General features: G+C 37.2%; 1 protein-coding gene across 1 annotated transcript in view; it reads right to left on the minus strand.

Annotated features, from left to right (window-relative positions):
* Nucleotides 1-16,917, minus strand: part of HAAO (3-hydroxyanthranilate 3,4-dioxygenase) — a 37,398-nt gene that overhangs the window by 10,404 nt on the left and 10,077 nt on the right. The window contains exons 3-6 of the mRNA XM_009472992.2: nt 13,346-13,429; nt 11,574-11,680; nt 8,584-8,673; nt 7,824-7,867 (exon numbers count right to left, since the gene is read on the minus strand). Coding sequence (XP_009471267.1) covers nt 7,824-7,867; nt 8,584-8,673; nt 11,574-11,680; nt 13,346-13,429 — 325 coding nt within the window. The remainder of the gene's footprint in view (nt 1-7,823; nt 7,868-8,583; nt 8,674-11,573; nt 11,681-13,345; nt 13,430-16,917) is intronic.

Raw genomic sequence — 16,917 nt, forward strand, 5'->3', positions numbered from 1 at the left:
GAAGAGTTTGAACTTGCTGGGAGGACTGTACTTCTGATAGCAGTAAAGAGGACAGGTAAAAGAGGACTGCCACTGGCCTACCAGGTATATGTGGGTGTATTTGCTTAGCCCAAATTCGCTGTTACATGGAAGCTCTCCCTTCCCTACCCCAGTGACGTGCCTAAGCTTTCTCATCAAGAAATCAGACCATCTCATTCTCCCAAAGTGTTTCTTGAGCCCTGCTATCCCCAAGCTCTTCCCATAGCTCTCTTGCAAACCTTGTTTTGTGGAGATTTGTTGCAAAGGAAAAGAGCAATAAAGCACATGAAATGCAATATATTGAAATAGTGTCACCTATCAAACTGATTACATGTTGGCTTTATGAGAAACTGTTTTTCAGTAACATGCCATCCTTCACTTCTAGGCAGCACATTCTAGATGTAACATCTTCAAATCTTTAAATTGCCTTATATGTTCTTATTAATTATGAAAGCCCCTCCATCCTAAGTCACTGTGCTGCTTCAGAAACAGTCTGTTCCTGCATGCTGTGGCCTCATCTCCATGCAAGGACATGAGAAAGTCCCTTACAAATGGTGTCTCCCCCTGTAAAAGCAGAAGACATCCTTATCTAAAGTGGAGCAGTTAGATCCTCTTTGTTTTGTTATCTTTTAGCTGAGCATAAAATGGTCCAGACTAGGGATAAGGAGCTCGCAAGTTATTTTAGAATTGTGTATTCATTTATTTCTGTCCACTTTCTAATCACCCCTTCCATTTCTTAAAGAATTCTATATCACAATGAATAGTTCTGATGTGACAGTTTTGCAGCATTTTGCGTTTAATTGCCAATGCCAGCAATAATACATACCCTGAGATGTTTTTCCCATATGTTGCCTACCTAATTCCTATGAAAAGTCTGGTTTATTCTCAATGTTAACAGAAACGTCAATGAGACTAGTAGGAGTTTAATACCTCTGCAAATAAAACCTGTGGACTGAGGGACGTAATTTCAGGCATCTTGGTTTGAAAAAACAAGTAGTCAGCTCATTCCATATAAAAACTGATGGTGGCTGATTACTTTGGGGGTAGTTGGCTCATTTCACTGTTCTTGAGTATAGATGCAGAAACATTTAGCTGAAAATACAGCACTCACTTGGTGTAATCATACATTTCCCTGTGTAACTGTATTTGTTTTCGTAGCATGCCCTGAGAATTGGCATCACTGCTAATTTATGACTTGTCCCTGTAATTATTTCCAGGCACCTTTTTCTTTGTGTTATTAAATCTATGCTGGAAACTAAACAACAATTTTTTTTTTTTGCCTCATTGAAACAAGGAAGTTTGAGGAAAGCTTTGAAAAATATTTTGATAATAAAGAAATACAGCCTCTTCAAAAGGAGGTATCACCAGCCAGAAGGAAGGGAATAAACTAGAATGACAAAATTGCGAGATTTAGGCCATAATTCTGTTTAAAGGCTCTTCATGATATAGCTAGGTCATTGTAATAAAGAATGATAAATTGTATTGAGAAATACTGACCACTCTTCCAATCCTAAAATTAGGAATCTTAATTTTTGTTTCTGAATCTGCCTTTTATATTACTGGGCATTTCATTAATCGTCTTTGTGTGTAACTTCTGCTTCCATAGATGAGGAATAGGACATTTCATTATAACAAGTGTTGAGGCCTCACTACATTTGTGAGACAAGGATTTGCACAGCATATGTGAGCTATTACTACTAAATAGCCTTAGAAACACTAGTGAAAATGTCAGACTGATTCCATTAGTAAGTTTTTGGTTTCAGATGTTGCTGTCTGGGGAGCATTTAGGAGTGTAAGGAAGAAAGAAGCTACATTATTAGAGAAGACATACCTGCTATGAAACTGCTCTGAGCTTTACGGGTCTTAAAAATATTCAATTTTTTTTTTTTTTACTAAAGTCTGAACAGAAAGGAAAACAACTTTATAGGGCATTTATTCCAATTTTGCTGATAGGTTTATTATATAATTATATACTAAAGGTCAGTAGTGGCTTGGTTCCCATGGTGAAGCATTAGGAGAGCTCTTGGAGATTAGAGCTTATGTTCTGCCTCTCTTTGAGTAAACTCAGCTGAGAATATTGTGGGAGAAGCACACTTCTTTCTGGAGACTCTTCTTGGTTTTTGTTTGGTGACTGTTGTCATTAGCAGTTCTGGGCTCTGAGAGCCTGATGAACTTCCCGGAGTCTTCCTGGCTCCAGAGAATGTGCAGCCTGCAGTCCTGGGTTTTGGATGGTACATTGTCATTTGGGACTAAAAAGTTTAGCAGAAGTTTTCATATGGCACATTATAGCAGCCATACTCCAGATGATGTAATTCTGCTTTATTTGTGTTTTAAAGGTTGCTGACTTAGGTTGGTTCGTCTGAGCTCTTCGTCTCCAGTACTGGCTATATACTCATTGGGGACTGGTGTGGCATGGAAAGTTGTTAAATATGAAAGGAGGGGAAATGGATGAAGCCAGTGAGAGGTTGCATGGTTATATAGGATTGGAGGTGATGATGATTAGATGATAGAATAGATGATGCTATTCCCTTCTTCCACCTATGTACCCTTTGCAGTTTGGGTGGGCTTCAGAAGGGAGATGAACGTGACTTTGAAGTTACTTAAATTATTTAGGTATGATGGGATAAAGATGAACAGTGTATTTATGTGGGCCTCTTTGCCAAAATAGAGACAATGAGGATGATATGAAAAAGGAGTAGATTCAAGCTGTTGATAAAAGTTGTAGAGACAGTGTCTCAGAGAACTGTACAATTATGGTGGGTCTAGACAGTTTAAAATGATTGACTCTCTGTATCAGTTTGAATACTGTTCAGTTCTGGAGACCTCACAGTGGCTCTTTGCAAAATAAATTCCCTAGAGGAGGACTCCTTAATATCTAAATGTTCATATGCTGTTTCTTTTAATACAAGTACTCAAAGCAGAAAGAAGTAACGTATTTTAGAAGAGAAGGAGCAAGCTACCTAGATATGTTGGAAATCCTTAAAAGATGAGAGAAAAAAGAATCAAATATTCAGTTTTCTAAACAGCTTCATAGAAAATAAAACTTATTTCCAAAATCATCATTCTTATTTTAAAATAACCCACAGTGATAGTATCTTTAGAATTATTTCAACATACCTACAACAGAAAGACACAAATATTTACACAGCTATTTTAAGTTCAAAAGAATGGCCCTATATTTGCTCTAGTGTAAGTGAAGACAGAATTTCTTCCTCTCCTTGTTTTTATTTTTCTGAGGTAGTTTTAATTGAATTAATATTGCCCACTAGCCAGTTATCATTATTCTTTAGCCTTTTCTTATTTTCAGTTATTAACACTCTTCTCTTTTGATCTGCTTGTTTTTATACACGAGCGAAACAAGACTTAACAGCAAATACTGTCTACAGAGGTTGCACTGGATTAGGTACAGAGGATGACAGTACAGAAGCTGATTTTTATAGAGCTGAGCTCACCCTTATAACTTGTTTAATAGCACTACTGAAACCAGAAAACATTTGTTTATAGACCATGCCCTAAGCTGTATGGTACTCCTACTCCAACAGACTGAAGAAAGCACTCAATTTTTCATACTCATTCAGATCCTAAGGTTTTGTCTGCTCTGAGTCATAAGCATGGAACCATGCTGTATTCTAACAATACTAACCATTTTTCAAGTCCAGACTGTAAATTACCCTAGATATATCTAGAATCAATTCAAGTTTTGCTAGCGAAGTTACTACAGGAATGGTTTTTGTATTATATATTGTATGTCCACTGCCAATAAAACTTTTATGGGAACTAAAATTTCATTGATAATTAGAAGTGAATTAATTAATTTGGACAAACAAACCCCTGACATTCTACCTACACCATTAATGTTCTTAAAGATCATTTTTAAACAAGCCTAACTTGGGAAAAGTCTTTTTTTTTTTTTGCACTTTTTCCCATCAAATTTCACATAAAAGAAGCCTGGAATATTTCAGTGAGCATGGCAGGATAAACTTTTGAACTTCTGGATACTCTTGCGAACAATATTCAGCCATCACTGTTTTTTACAGCTGGGGTTTTTCTGTCTGAACTGTCTCTTGTCCTCTTGACTATAAAATCAGGATGAAATAAAAACCTTGAGAGAATTTTGTTTCTAGTCTAGTTCAACTGAAAGTAGCAAGAGTTGTTTTGATAACTGTGATTCCTCATGTCAAAAATTGTGTAAAGTAAAGAAAACCAACCTATTTTGAGTGTTGCATATTTAGGCTATATCCTAAATATATTCACCCTTATTGATAAAAGGAGGGGAGTTTTCTCAGGCTTTATTTCTACATGTGGTAACAAAAGATGGTATTTGAGTCCCTCTTCTGAAAATGTATTTTTTTTAATAGCTGCTGCTGTCTCTTCATATATTCTGAGTACCCTGCTTTCAGAGGGATTTGCCCTACTGTTGGCTGAGCCAGAAACCATAAATAAATCAAGAAAAAGTCTGGACTTAAGTATTTTTTTTTTTTTGGGTGTGGTGCTTTTTTTTTTAAAGCAATTGGAGCTTGATTGATTCCATTTATAGCTTTCCTCTATGAGTGAGCTGCAATCAAGGGTTTCTTTCAAGATGTTTTTCTTCAATTTTATTCCACTTCTCTCTAAAAAGGGGAGGCACTTTTAAACTGAGGGGATTCTGGATTTTCAGAAGAGAAACTGAAAGAATAGGCTGAAACCCAGCCCTCTGCATAGGCCAGCTTAAATCTTGTTAAAATATGTTACAAGTGTCATGCTGATTGTTGAATTCTACTTCTTGAGGAAAAAAAAAAAAAAAGAGCTGCTGAGGGAATAATTCCAAAGCATTATTTCTCTATAAGTTGGGTATGCCCCCAGAAGGAACATATTACCAGCTTACTCATATCTCAGTCAAAGTTTGTTTGATTTTTCTTTTTTTTTCTTTTTTTTTTTTTAAAGAAAAAACCCACAAATCTCATTGACAGTTACAGAAGCTGCTAGCTAAAACTTCTGTAACTAAAAATCTGGGGTATCTTCCTCATGTATAAGACATTGCTGAGACTTTGAGCTTCTTATTGTTCATGAGAGCTGAAAATTGGAAAAATGGAGCTGTTCCCCAGGCTGAAAGCCTGCCATGTAACTTTGTTGACTGCTTTTTGCTTATAGCAAGAGTTAAGCCAAGAGCATTTCAAATATTTGTTGTCTTGACTTAGCGGCTAATCCAAGAGGAAAATCCATTCAAGGAAAAAGATGTAATGAGGTCTGAGCAAAATAACTACATTTACTTGCTTTACTTTTTTTGTCTTGAAAAAAATTTTTTTCAGCTTTAATGGAAGACTTTCATGCCTTTTGGCCTTTTTACAGCTTTTGAATAAATTACAAGGAACAAGCTTCTGTACTGGATTTATCAATAACAATTTCTCAGAGTTCTGTGTTTAAAAAAAAAAAGTGTCAAGATGTATCATATTCTGATTGATTGTCAGGTTTGTTCTTCAGCTCCAATCTGCAAAAATATTAACAATATAAATCTTTAATTTTTTTCTTTTTTTTTTTTTTGCACTGATATAAGTAATTTGTCACTGACATACAAGCTCTTAGCTCCGACTGGTGAGGGATGCTTATTGGAAATCACTGAACAAGGATAGTATGTGTGAGATGATATTTTTTTTATTACAGCAGCATCTAGAGGCTTCATCTGAAATTATATTTCCTCTGCTAGACACTGTATGAACACAGAGTGAGAGACAGTACCTGCCCTACCTATCCCCTCCCCTCCAAAAAAAAGAACAAAACCAAAAAAACAAAAAAACCCAAACAAACCAACCCCCCCCCCCCCAAAAAAAAAACAAACTACCAGCACCCAAACATGCCACACAGGTGACATGCTCAAATTAAAATAAACACATTTTGATGGTGCATATAAAGAAAAGTAAGATCTTGGAGATGACAATATTTTGTTTGTAAGAAACACAGAGCCTTTTTCTGAGAAGCACATTTCCTAGTCAGTCAAAAAGCCAATGCCAAAAGCTGGTTCAGCTGCAAAGTCTTTCAGGCAGGGTTTCTGAACTGGCTTACCGTTTCCAAACTGCAAGGGCTTGTAAGGTTGCTATCCCATACATAGGACTCTTCTGTGAACGTTTCGTTTTGGTGACAATGATTTAGTCAACTATTTTTAAGAATGGCGACGTTCATGCAAAAAACATCTTTCCCCGATTTTAGGATTTGAGTAAGAAAGAACTTTGTTCCATTATGAAGACAGCAGGTAGTGACATTCTTATGGTGACTATCAAGCTGAGAAATGGGATAGATGTGGAAATAATGTTTCACTAGAACTTTTGTCTTTATTACACTAATTCATTAAAATCATCTTACTTAAGACATTTGGGAATGAATATGGAGATTAAGGACAACTGGTTCCAAAAACTTCTTAGAGAGGGGAACTAAAATTTATCTTTAACTTGTGGCAAGAGCTATGGAATTTGTTATGGGTGTGACCGAAGGATGACATTCAAGTTTGTCATGTAGTTGTAAGAGTAGCATAGTTGGGTATTATGGCTGCGCATGTGTGCACATGCAGTGCACGTGAGCCATAGATTTCCTGGTTGGTGCAGGACATAACCCAGTCAGTCATCTGCATAGATGAGACAACAGACTGACTTGAAACAACAAACCTAGTTGAGCAATGGGATTGACTGAACTGGTGGCCCTCACAACAGCATTTGGCTAACTGGTGCAGGAACTTTCCAGGTGGGAATCTCGGGCTGTCCTGGAGATTCCACAGGCAGCTCCTGCTTTGCTTATGTTGACTTGTACTTTTCCATGTGTCAATTAGGAACCTGGCAATGTCATGGAGACTCTCCAGGTAGTTCCTGCAGCAGAACTGACCAGGTTGCACCTAACTAAAACACTTGCAAATAGTCCATAGAAACTGGTCCTGAAGGTGCAGAAATGGTCACACAGTGTAGTCTTTTGTACATAGTTGAGACAGGTGGGTGGTATTTTGCACATAGTTTACGGTAATCAATACCAATGGATCATGCACAGGCTGGATGTTCATGTAGAGCTGTGGGCCAACAGGATTGTAAGATTTCAGCAAAACAAGTTTCCCACTGAAGTGCTGTTGCAAGTATCCTTGCAATAGAGACTTAAGTTGCCATACAGAAAGCAAGCAACCATCATATTTGAGAGATCTGATTCCTAAAGATACTAATAAATTAGTTTTCTTTAACAGTCACTTTCCCTGTGTCCTATGTCTCTGTCCAACAGACTCGAGAGTGGAGTTAGGACTGGAGTATCTACTCCAGTGTGGAAGTTGCAATCACTATCCACAAACACAGGCAAAATAAAAAATAGGGCAAGACAGCATGGAAATAAAATGTTAAATGGATCAGACCCTATATGAACTAAAAGTATCTGTCTTTTTCCAGGTGTCCTTATTTCCCAAGAGCAGATCACAGTGTATAGTTATAGTTAAAGGAGTACAAGTAGGTACAGAGTGTGTAGATTCAACTCACAAAAATCTCATTCTCCACAATCAGAAATGAAATTTTGTTAGTATAAGACTTGAATGGCACGCAAGGATAGATACGCTGAGATTTCGCACTGTACAATTACCTGATAGGTCATTATGATGGCATCACACGAACAATCAAGATGCCATTGGTAATCATGTATATGTATTCTATTTGTGGTTGGGATAATGAAAGGAATTACTTCCCAAAGTAACTTTAATTTACATAATCAGGAAGAAAAACAGAAACTTAGTCATTTTATGTGGAAAGAATCATTGCTGTTCAATCAGATAGAATAATTGTTCCAATTCTGAAATTAATTTGCATTACCTGGATTTGGTTTTCCAGTTTGATACTGTCTTGAATTGAAAAACCTGGAATAATAAACATTTAAACACCAGTAAAAAGTCATGTTCATGTTCCGTAGGTTAACAAAGACTAGGCACTAATACTGGCCATTAAGGTTTGTGCTGAGAATGGATGTGTCAGATCCTCAGCTACTATCACATGTATTCCACAGGGATATACCTATTTTATTGAGAGGTGGTTTATCTGAAAGTCCTCCAAAATTCATGTCACTAAACAAGTTCCTTGTTCACCTTTAGCACTGTTTAACAAATTGATTAGTTAACTGATGACATTCACACATTTCCTAGAAAGCAGCTCTCTACCAAATTTGCCAGTCCTGATTATTCATGAACAAGACAGATTAAAAGTACTTAGATTAAAGCAAGAGTGAAAGAAGCCCTAAGGGAATTCAGTGTTTTACCTAGTTAACCTAGCATCAATTCAGTGTTAATTTTTCATTCAATTCTTTTTGCACTTAGCAGCAGTGTGCTTTTTACTTGTTCAAGAAGTATGTTCCAGATAGATGTGAGGAACACTTGATTTTCATATTTTTTACAATCTGATTTAATGAGTTTGGGGTATACAAGATATAGTTAAAAATTTGTCGAGCAGCAATTAACTTTTAACAAGTCTATGTAAAATGCAGCATAAATAGAAAATTAACTGTGTAAGTCACAGACTCATGAAGATGTATTAGATCATTTTAACTGTTCATTTAAAATTTACACAGAAAAAAGCTTACTCTTGAATTATTGGTATAAGTTGAGTGCCGAGATCTTCACAGTGAAACCATTTTTCAAAGAGGACATTAGTTGATTCTCCAACATAGTATCTGACAAAGTAAAAACATTAGTCAATCCTTTTATTAACTAACTGATCAGACAGTTGCAGTCTTTTCAAGAAAATAGCCACTTGATGTTGTGTAAAAGCATGTTATTCTCAAGCACGGTGTAATTTGTTCTGAAGAATGGTTATTTAGGGAAGCTTTCCGTTTCCCTGGTTAGCCGACTTGGTGGATGGGATGCTCAGACTTCTATGGAGGGCCTTGTAGTTCTGCTGATCAACCACAGATAAGTCACCAAATTCCTTTAGAAAACTTTCCAGATTGAATCCTGGAAATGACTGATGCCATAGTCCCTTGGGACCAATAATTCTCACTTTGGATGTCTTAACTGCAAAAATAACTGTTTCCAGTAACTGTAACACAAAATAACCATTTCCAGTAACTGTTTCCATGCAGACATGAGATAAATGCTCGTATTTAAGAGAGTCCACTTGCTTATTGCACATGCATGGACTGATAAGAAAACAAGGTGGCTTATGGGTTTGTCTGCAAAAAATAGATGATTGTCAGCTGCGTAAATTTGGGACGTGGTTAGGTCACCCCTCTGAAGAGTAACTTAGTGCTGCACTTGCATTATTTGATGTCTTAACAAATAAATAAATTGTGCCGAGATCAACAGGTCAAGGTTGCTGTAATCTTTGGAACGGCAAATATAGAATTTACCTACAGATTTAAAAAAGACTGCATGGACTGGCAAGGGAGTGATGCTCCAGTGCAGTCACTCATATTGCAACTGATTGTAAATAGGTCCTATGTGTCCTTTGGGTTAAAGTCACTGGAATGTGTGTTTGAAGGGCAAAACAAGGCTTATCTAATTATACTGTGCATATTTGTGTATTCATGTCTGTCTTATGTATCTATACACATATTGTCCGGAAACCTTCTAAGAGCTCCCCGGCTTCACAAGTTTTGCAAAAACAGGGTACTTGGAAGAGAGTAACATTATTAATGTCTCCAACATGGAAAAAAGCTGTGCTAGGAGCACAAATTTTGAACACAGAGAATCTACGGAGAAGAGAGATGTTACAAATGTCTCGGTTGGGAAAAGGCTTTGCACCTGGGAAGGACTTTGCACCTTACTAGGTGTTAAAGAATCCAGCCACACAACTAGCATCAAACTTAGTTTTTTCTGTACTTTTTTGCCACAGGATTAAGATTAGCTAGTGCGTTTTTCTTATAGTACAAAGCATGTAATCATTACTTAGGCTGGGGCAGGCTACTTATTCTTCGCTTGTATGCTAATTGGCATGCTGGGGCTCTGATTTATGACTGAGGCTTGTAGGCATGATAAATAATGGAACAGTAACATAATATTAGACCCTGAGTCAGCATACTTCAAAGTCTATTATGACTTCCTCTTGTACACTCTTTGCTGCAGGTTGCTGGGACTGAAAAAAGTTTGAGAAGATTAGAGGTTCTGGTTGTAAATCCCCATCTCTCCCAGGAGCACACAGAGAGACAGTGTAGGTTCAAAAGTATGACATGATTGTTCACTTCCAAAGCTTCAGGTGTCTTTGTTCATCATGTGAAAACAAGGGCACTAAGAACCTAAGTGATTTATTTTCAGGCACCTGATTAATATTTGTAATTAAGAGTGTGCTCTGTTAAGCCAATTATTTTTTTCCACCTGCAAACCATATGGTAGCTTTTAGTTTCATTTCTCCACAAGAGCATGACTATTGAGTGTGAATCTCTAGATCTACCTGGGATCCCTAAAAAGGCATTCAGCATCTCTCTAACTCATACCATTCACAGACTTGATGTACAAGGTAGGTTATTTACTTAAAGTTACCTAAAGCTACTTACATTCCTTTATCAAAAATAAACATTGTTATCTGAATCACTGGCCAATTGTTTCTAGCTCAAAATAGCTTTTTAATAATATAAGTGCTCACAATCCACAGACCTGCAATGAAAGGAAAAAAAGGGACAAGTGCATAGATGAACAATGTTTTAAGTGAACTGGATTTGTCTTTAGCTTGGAATCCAATCAGGTGGTTTTTTGAATGGTCCCTTTCTTAGTTGTTTATTTCTTTCTTTAGCCTTTTTTTGTTTGAATGAAAAAGTATATCTTTCTAGCTCCGCATATTCGCAGTCTTCCTGCTGTGACGCTGCCTATGCAACAGTCAAAATTGTAGGCAAAATGACAGAAACAGTACATTACAGATACTACCGCAGCTTTAAATCTTTATAAATTACATGAATACCTGTAAATTCTCTTTGGTCAGTTGTATCTGTTAATAGCAAAACAGCTTTTCCAATTTAGCTAATGTTACTGCTGTGACTTGCCTTCTTAGACTTATGAATTCTCTGTGACCACAGGACAATGCTTAGTCCTGCTCCCACTAGAATACAAAGTAAACCTCTCATTTCTTTGAAGATGTTGTTCTCATAAGGCAATAAAAGCTAGGCAGAGGTGTGTACCATGTAGAGGGGTTCGTGTTAAGAAAATTGACTTTTGTTTCCAGCTTCCCACACACTTGCCAAGAAAGCTGCTCTTCATCTTTTTGCTTCCAGTGCTTACAAAGGAATTAATGTTCTGCTTGCCAGAGTTGATATTAAAAAAAATCTTTTTTGATTTGTGTTGTTACAGAGCTCTGATATTTTAAAACTTAAGGTAATAGTTGTAGGCAATACATAAGTAGATAGCTATAACCACAACATGCATTTAAGACATTTCAACATGTTTCTTGTTTAACTAAATCAAATGCTAAATGAAATCTCTGTTTACGTGTGTGTAGATAAATAGATGTGTGGATAAAATTAGTACAAAATTGCCAGGGTGAATCTGATAATTTATGAGGAAAGTAAAATACAGTATTGTATTGACATGAGAAATTAGCTCATATTATGAATCCTAACAGATCAGCCAACAGTTTATACTTCACCTGAGCCCATCAATTTCTGTCTTTAATCTTTCCCTCTCAATCACAAGACCCACAGTGTTTGCGTATCTCTGAGGAGAATGAGGTATCCTAGCAGGTAGGAGGAACATCTGTTCAAAGAAATAGGAAAGCATCAGTGTCAAGAAGTTTTTGTTTTTTGTGTTGTCCTTCCCCTGCCCCCCAACCTGCAAAATCCTCTGCTCCTTGCCCCACTTTTTCCCTACTCTTTTTTGATCCTGTCTTGCTCCTTTGCAGCTGCACCCACTTTGGTACCAACAGCCGGGCAGATACTGTTTCTTGCTTTCTCAGTGAATGATGACCATTGACTCTGCAATCAGCACTGCCTTTAGGGCAGTCAGGTGCTCTCCTCCTGGTTTGATCATCATTGCCAGACACAATTGAAATGAAAATCTCACCAGTTACTCATCTGGAATTTATAAATTTACTGCAATTTCTGAGTAGCAGAAATGGAAATAAAAAGCAAGTTTGTTGTCAGCTCAAGAAAATATCTAAACTAATCAACCACGTGTATCCCTCCAACACAGTGAGCACCTGTGATTGCATGACATGGAGTGTTATTCTCTCCAGAAGTAATTAACAAATATGAGAGGCTACTTACTCATGCAAGTGACAAAGTGAATAGGCAACATTTGGTTGGGAGAAGTCTATTACTGAAGTTTGAGAATAAACCTTATTCCAGCAGCTGTCTGACTACATAGGAAGGTCGTAAGCCTGTACTGTACCGTTCTTCAGGCTTCTTACCCAAGTTTGGGCAAGTCATTACAATTTCACTGTCTGCAAAGCAGAGCTAATGATAGTCCCTCACCAGGACTAGTGTCAGTCTTCCCACTAAGGACATTGTGTGCTCCTTTTCATTAATGCTTCTGCTACATGCCAAGATCTCAGCTGGATGTACTTCTCCAGTGTGAAGTGTATTACCAGAATCTCACTGTCTATAGGTTTGAAAATGTAGATCTGTTTCTTCATTGAAAATGTCATAATACTTTTAATGACATCAAGCTATGGGGTCTAATATATGTCTTCCATTTTAAAGGCTGGCCCCACTAGATCTAATAATACTTTCAAAGACTGAGTGCGGTTCAAGCTTGTGACAATAATAATGAGTGGCAGTTGTAGCACATCTAATAACTTGTACTAACACCAAGTAAAATATCTAGTCATGCTCTCATTAAGAGCACTGCAATCTATGCTTTAGCAAGGCCACTACTATAAAGAAGAACAACTGAGTGCAGCTGGATACATTTTTATCCATAAATTGCTCTTTTAAAACTGTTCCCGTATTGTCATGGTTGCGAAGGCTAGCTGTGAGGACTAAAGAAGACTGAAAACAGCTGAATCTCTTAACTTTCTAAGTTCTAGGCAGTTCGCTTAATGGCGTACTTGGGTGGGTGGGCAGTACGTACCTGACAATGTGTAAATAAAAGACTGACCCGCTTGAATTCACATGGCAGATTCCATGCCATGCAGGGGAATAAGAACTCCTCTCAGTATATTCCTGACTATCTGAATGGGTATCCCAAATGCCCAGAGAGATTTTTATCTGTTATTGAAATCATGAAATGTTGAACACAGTGTATTGTAGTTTGCTGTTAATTACATGGAATTTGCTATACTGCATTCATTCTTTTTTTTTTTTTTTTTATTCTGATGCCACGTCTTGTGCAGCAGGGATAAATTGATTTTTAAATACTTCATAAAAATATTCATTTAACATACCTATGTACAACAATAACAGAAAAACAACCCTGTCTTACCTCTCCTTCTCGGATGACAATGTCTTTTTGTTTCCCCTTTTCAATTATCTTCAAACACATATCTCCTTTAACCTGGTAAAAAAGCTGAAAGAATAGGAAAATAACATTAAGGCAACTACTCCAAAACATTCTGTACTTCATAGTCTGTATATAAAGGGTACATTTACAAATACATTCAATCTGTAATTGCAAATATTTACAGATTTTTTTCTAACAATAAATAACAGACTTCCAAGCTTTGTTGCTTTTGAAAATGTTACTAAACGTGTATTTCCATTATCTTACATACATTTGACAATCTATCTAAGAGGTCTGTAACTGCTTATAGAGCTATTTTGTGAACCCGGTGGAATTCCATTGCACTGTCTTTACTCCTGGGAATTCCTCTTTTTAGGGCTGGGACGTTATGGTTCAGACATCCGTCAATTACACTGTGTATAAAGCTTCATTTCAGATGTAGCAGCGTCTTCAGTATTACATTCAGTCAAATTAAATGTCACTTTTCCAAATAAGCTCCAAATATGCATGCACAGGTTTTTTGGGTGTGGGTTTTTTTTTCATTTTTAATGGAGATTTCTCATATGGGAATAATTGCCCATTTGGAAGCTGTTCTGCTTTATTTCTGTGGATACCCTCAAAGCCCAGCAACAGCTGCTCCTCTTCCTACTGTGTATGTAAAAGGATTACATTCGTAGCATGTAGAAGGACAGAACCACTGAACCCATAATTCTGTCTTCAGTGACCTTTCCACAGCTCTGTTTTCCGAGTAGCTTTGTGCGGCTCTGAGGTGTTTAGACCTAGCCTCATGTTTCATGGCAGAACTGTGCTATGATCTGTACGCAGATCTCTCTTTGACCTGGAATAATAGGCACATTTTTCCTTGTTTTATATAATACAGAGCAATAATACTTCAAAAAGACAACTTTAATGTTCTGCCACTCTCTGCCAAGCTTCTATATGCTTTCCATGTTCTGTTTGCCATATCTAGAAACCAATCAGATTAATTCATATAATTGCTAGTGCAGCTGAAATTGTCTGAAACCTGATTGAAAGTTAGAACTATAATGAAAATAACTTTATTTATAGTAATTCACTACAATTTTTGCAAAATGGAAAATAAATAGGGGAAATAAGAAACCACCAAAGTATATAAAAACCCCGAACTAAACCTTTTCCAACATTAGAAAAGTTTAATCAATTTTTTTAATCAGGATTATTTCCAAAACAGTTTTGAAATACTAATACATGCCCCTGAGAATTCAAGAAACATAAGAAAGAATAAATATGCTGCCAAGGGAATGACACAGAGAGAACGGAAGATGTACTGGGAAAACGAGCTCATGCTGAGAGCTCTTACACAAGTGAAAAGTTCACCTTGTGCCAGGGACATCACCATGGATAAATTATAACTCTTGTCTAGATGGCCACAGTGCCAGGCTACTTATCCTCCTTGCACTCCATTTCCCCATGTTCTTTTCCTGTCATTTTCTTTGGTGTTACTGAATGACCATATAAAACGCTATAGTAGCCCTCATTACAGAGTACATCGGGCAAGGCTAACTGCTCATTGTGCAACATAAAGTGATTTGAGTGGGGAAATGATCTCTCCTTCATTTCAAAAAAAGACTTATCTAAGACCTTAAGATCTTGATGGATTATCACACAGGCCATTAGTAATATGGCACTGGTAATGCTGAAATTGAAAGATCCTTTTTGAAACGTTGAGCTTTGGAGTGTTATCTTCCCTGTAACTACTGAGGGAGCTATTACTGAACACATGTACAGGACATGCAGAAGAGAGAAAGGACAACAGAGGCAGAGGCTGCTTCTGCTTGTGACCATGAATCCCATGGCTAAGCAACTTTCTGGTAATGAGAGACTGGGGAGGGGAAAGGGGCCATCCAGTTCAATAGCCGAGCATCGCAATCATAAGGAAAGATTCTGAACACTGAATTTTGAAATAAAAGAACAGTTTTGCAATGGGAAAGGAGGAATGAGGTGGGTTACACATTGTCAACAAAAGTCTTTTTCTGACTGAATTTCAGTAGTACCTTTCACTATAAATTATGGTCTATTCTTCAAAACTTTTTTGAAAAATGTGTGAGTGCTTCCGTCATCTATAAATCATCCAATGTAACTGTGATTAATACAAATGGCAGTAATTATTGATTCTACTGCTGTGCTTATATTACACCCTGAACTTTTTTCAAGACGACTGTCAGCTGTTTCCTCAGTGAGTTACAGTCCATGCCCATTTCACAGGACAGGTTGGCAATACAGTATTGTACCGTCTTTTTGCTGGAATGTTATTTTTTCTAAATGCTGACTGAGCTTTGCATTCTGGGCAAATCTAACCTCTTCCTAAGTATCTCCTGGAGAAATCAAGGCCTGAGTAAGGAAGTACTGGGGTGTGTGTGGGTGTGCACACAAGTGTATGTATATGTATGTGTATACACAAATACGTATGCATATATAGATGGAGAGGAAGTCAGTAGAGTTCATGCTACCTGAAAATACAAGCATTCCTCGTTGGTCTGTTTTTACTGGGATAATCTGGTACCCGTTCTCCACAGTAATATTTTCACTCTTTTAGCATCTTATTAATGACGAGGTCTCTTACACGTAAAAAAAATATATATATCCTTGCAAAAAAGCCTAGATTTGTACATTGCTACTGCATAATGGGTTAAAATCAGACATGGATTTGTCTTTCTGGGTGAAGAATGTGGCTCAAGGAAGAAACACAGAGTGTTTACCATTCTTTTTATCCCTCTTATTACTAAATATGCTTATTTGGGGGTTTTTATTTTATTATTTTTATACCTCTTCCTTTTCCTCCTTTCATTCCTCCAGACTTTTGCCTTTCATTTAGCTTTCCTGCTTACTATGTGGCACCTTCTCATTACAATTACACTAAATTATTAATTCTCACTTTACCTCTAGAAGTTGAGCCACCTAGAAGTCATTCTTTGCCCTAAGCATAACATTTTTTGATAAAATCGCTCAATATGATCATTAAAACTGCAGTTATACCTATGAAAACTAAACTGAAAGCCCTTTCAGGTTAAGAGTTTATTTTTTGACTCATTTAATTTTCTGTATGTTCTCTTTACTGTAGAATTACACCCTGCTACCTTAGTCTGCTTCACCCTTTTTGATCACGCTTCAAACCTGATAGCATTGTGTTAAGCTGCAGTGAAAGGCAGTGTGACCAGTGCTGAATCATTGTCAAGTCTGTAAAGCGGCATTTCACTCAATTATGCAGACTCATAAAATACATTATGCAGGCATTTCTGGAAAAAAATAGGTGGAGATGCAGAGAGGCGGGAGTTCGCTGTTGCTGTCAGTGGAAGCATGACTGAAGCTACTTGACTTGGTAGGAATTCATTTCAACAGGGCAGCAGAAAGTGTGGATACTACCTTAAAAAGAGCACTATCATCCCCACTATATTACTGTGGTGAGAATTGTATTGCTCCTTCATCCAGGTATGTGTGTCCTAGCACAGTAAAGAAGGAAGCATGTAGTAGGGGAAGAACGCAGTATTTCTAATTGGTTTGCATAGGCCAATTAA

This window comes from Nipponia nippon, unplaced genomic scaffold, assembly GCF_047370975.1.
Source record: "Nipponia nippon isolate SJK-2023a ecotype South Korea unplaced genomic scaffold, ASM4737097v1 scaffold_4, whole genome shotgun sequence".
NCBI classification, from domain to species: Eukaryota; Metazoa; Chordata; class Aves; order Pelecaniformes; family Threskiornithidae; genus Nipponia; species Nipponia nippon.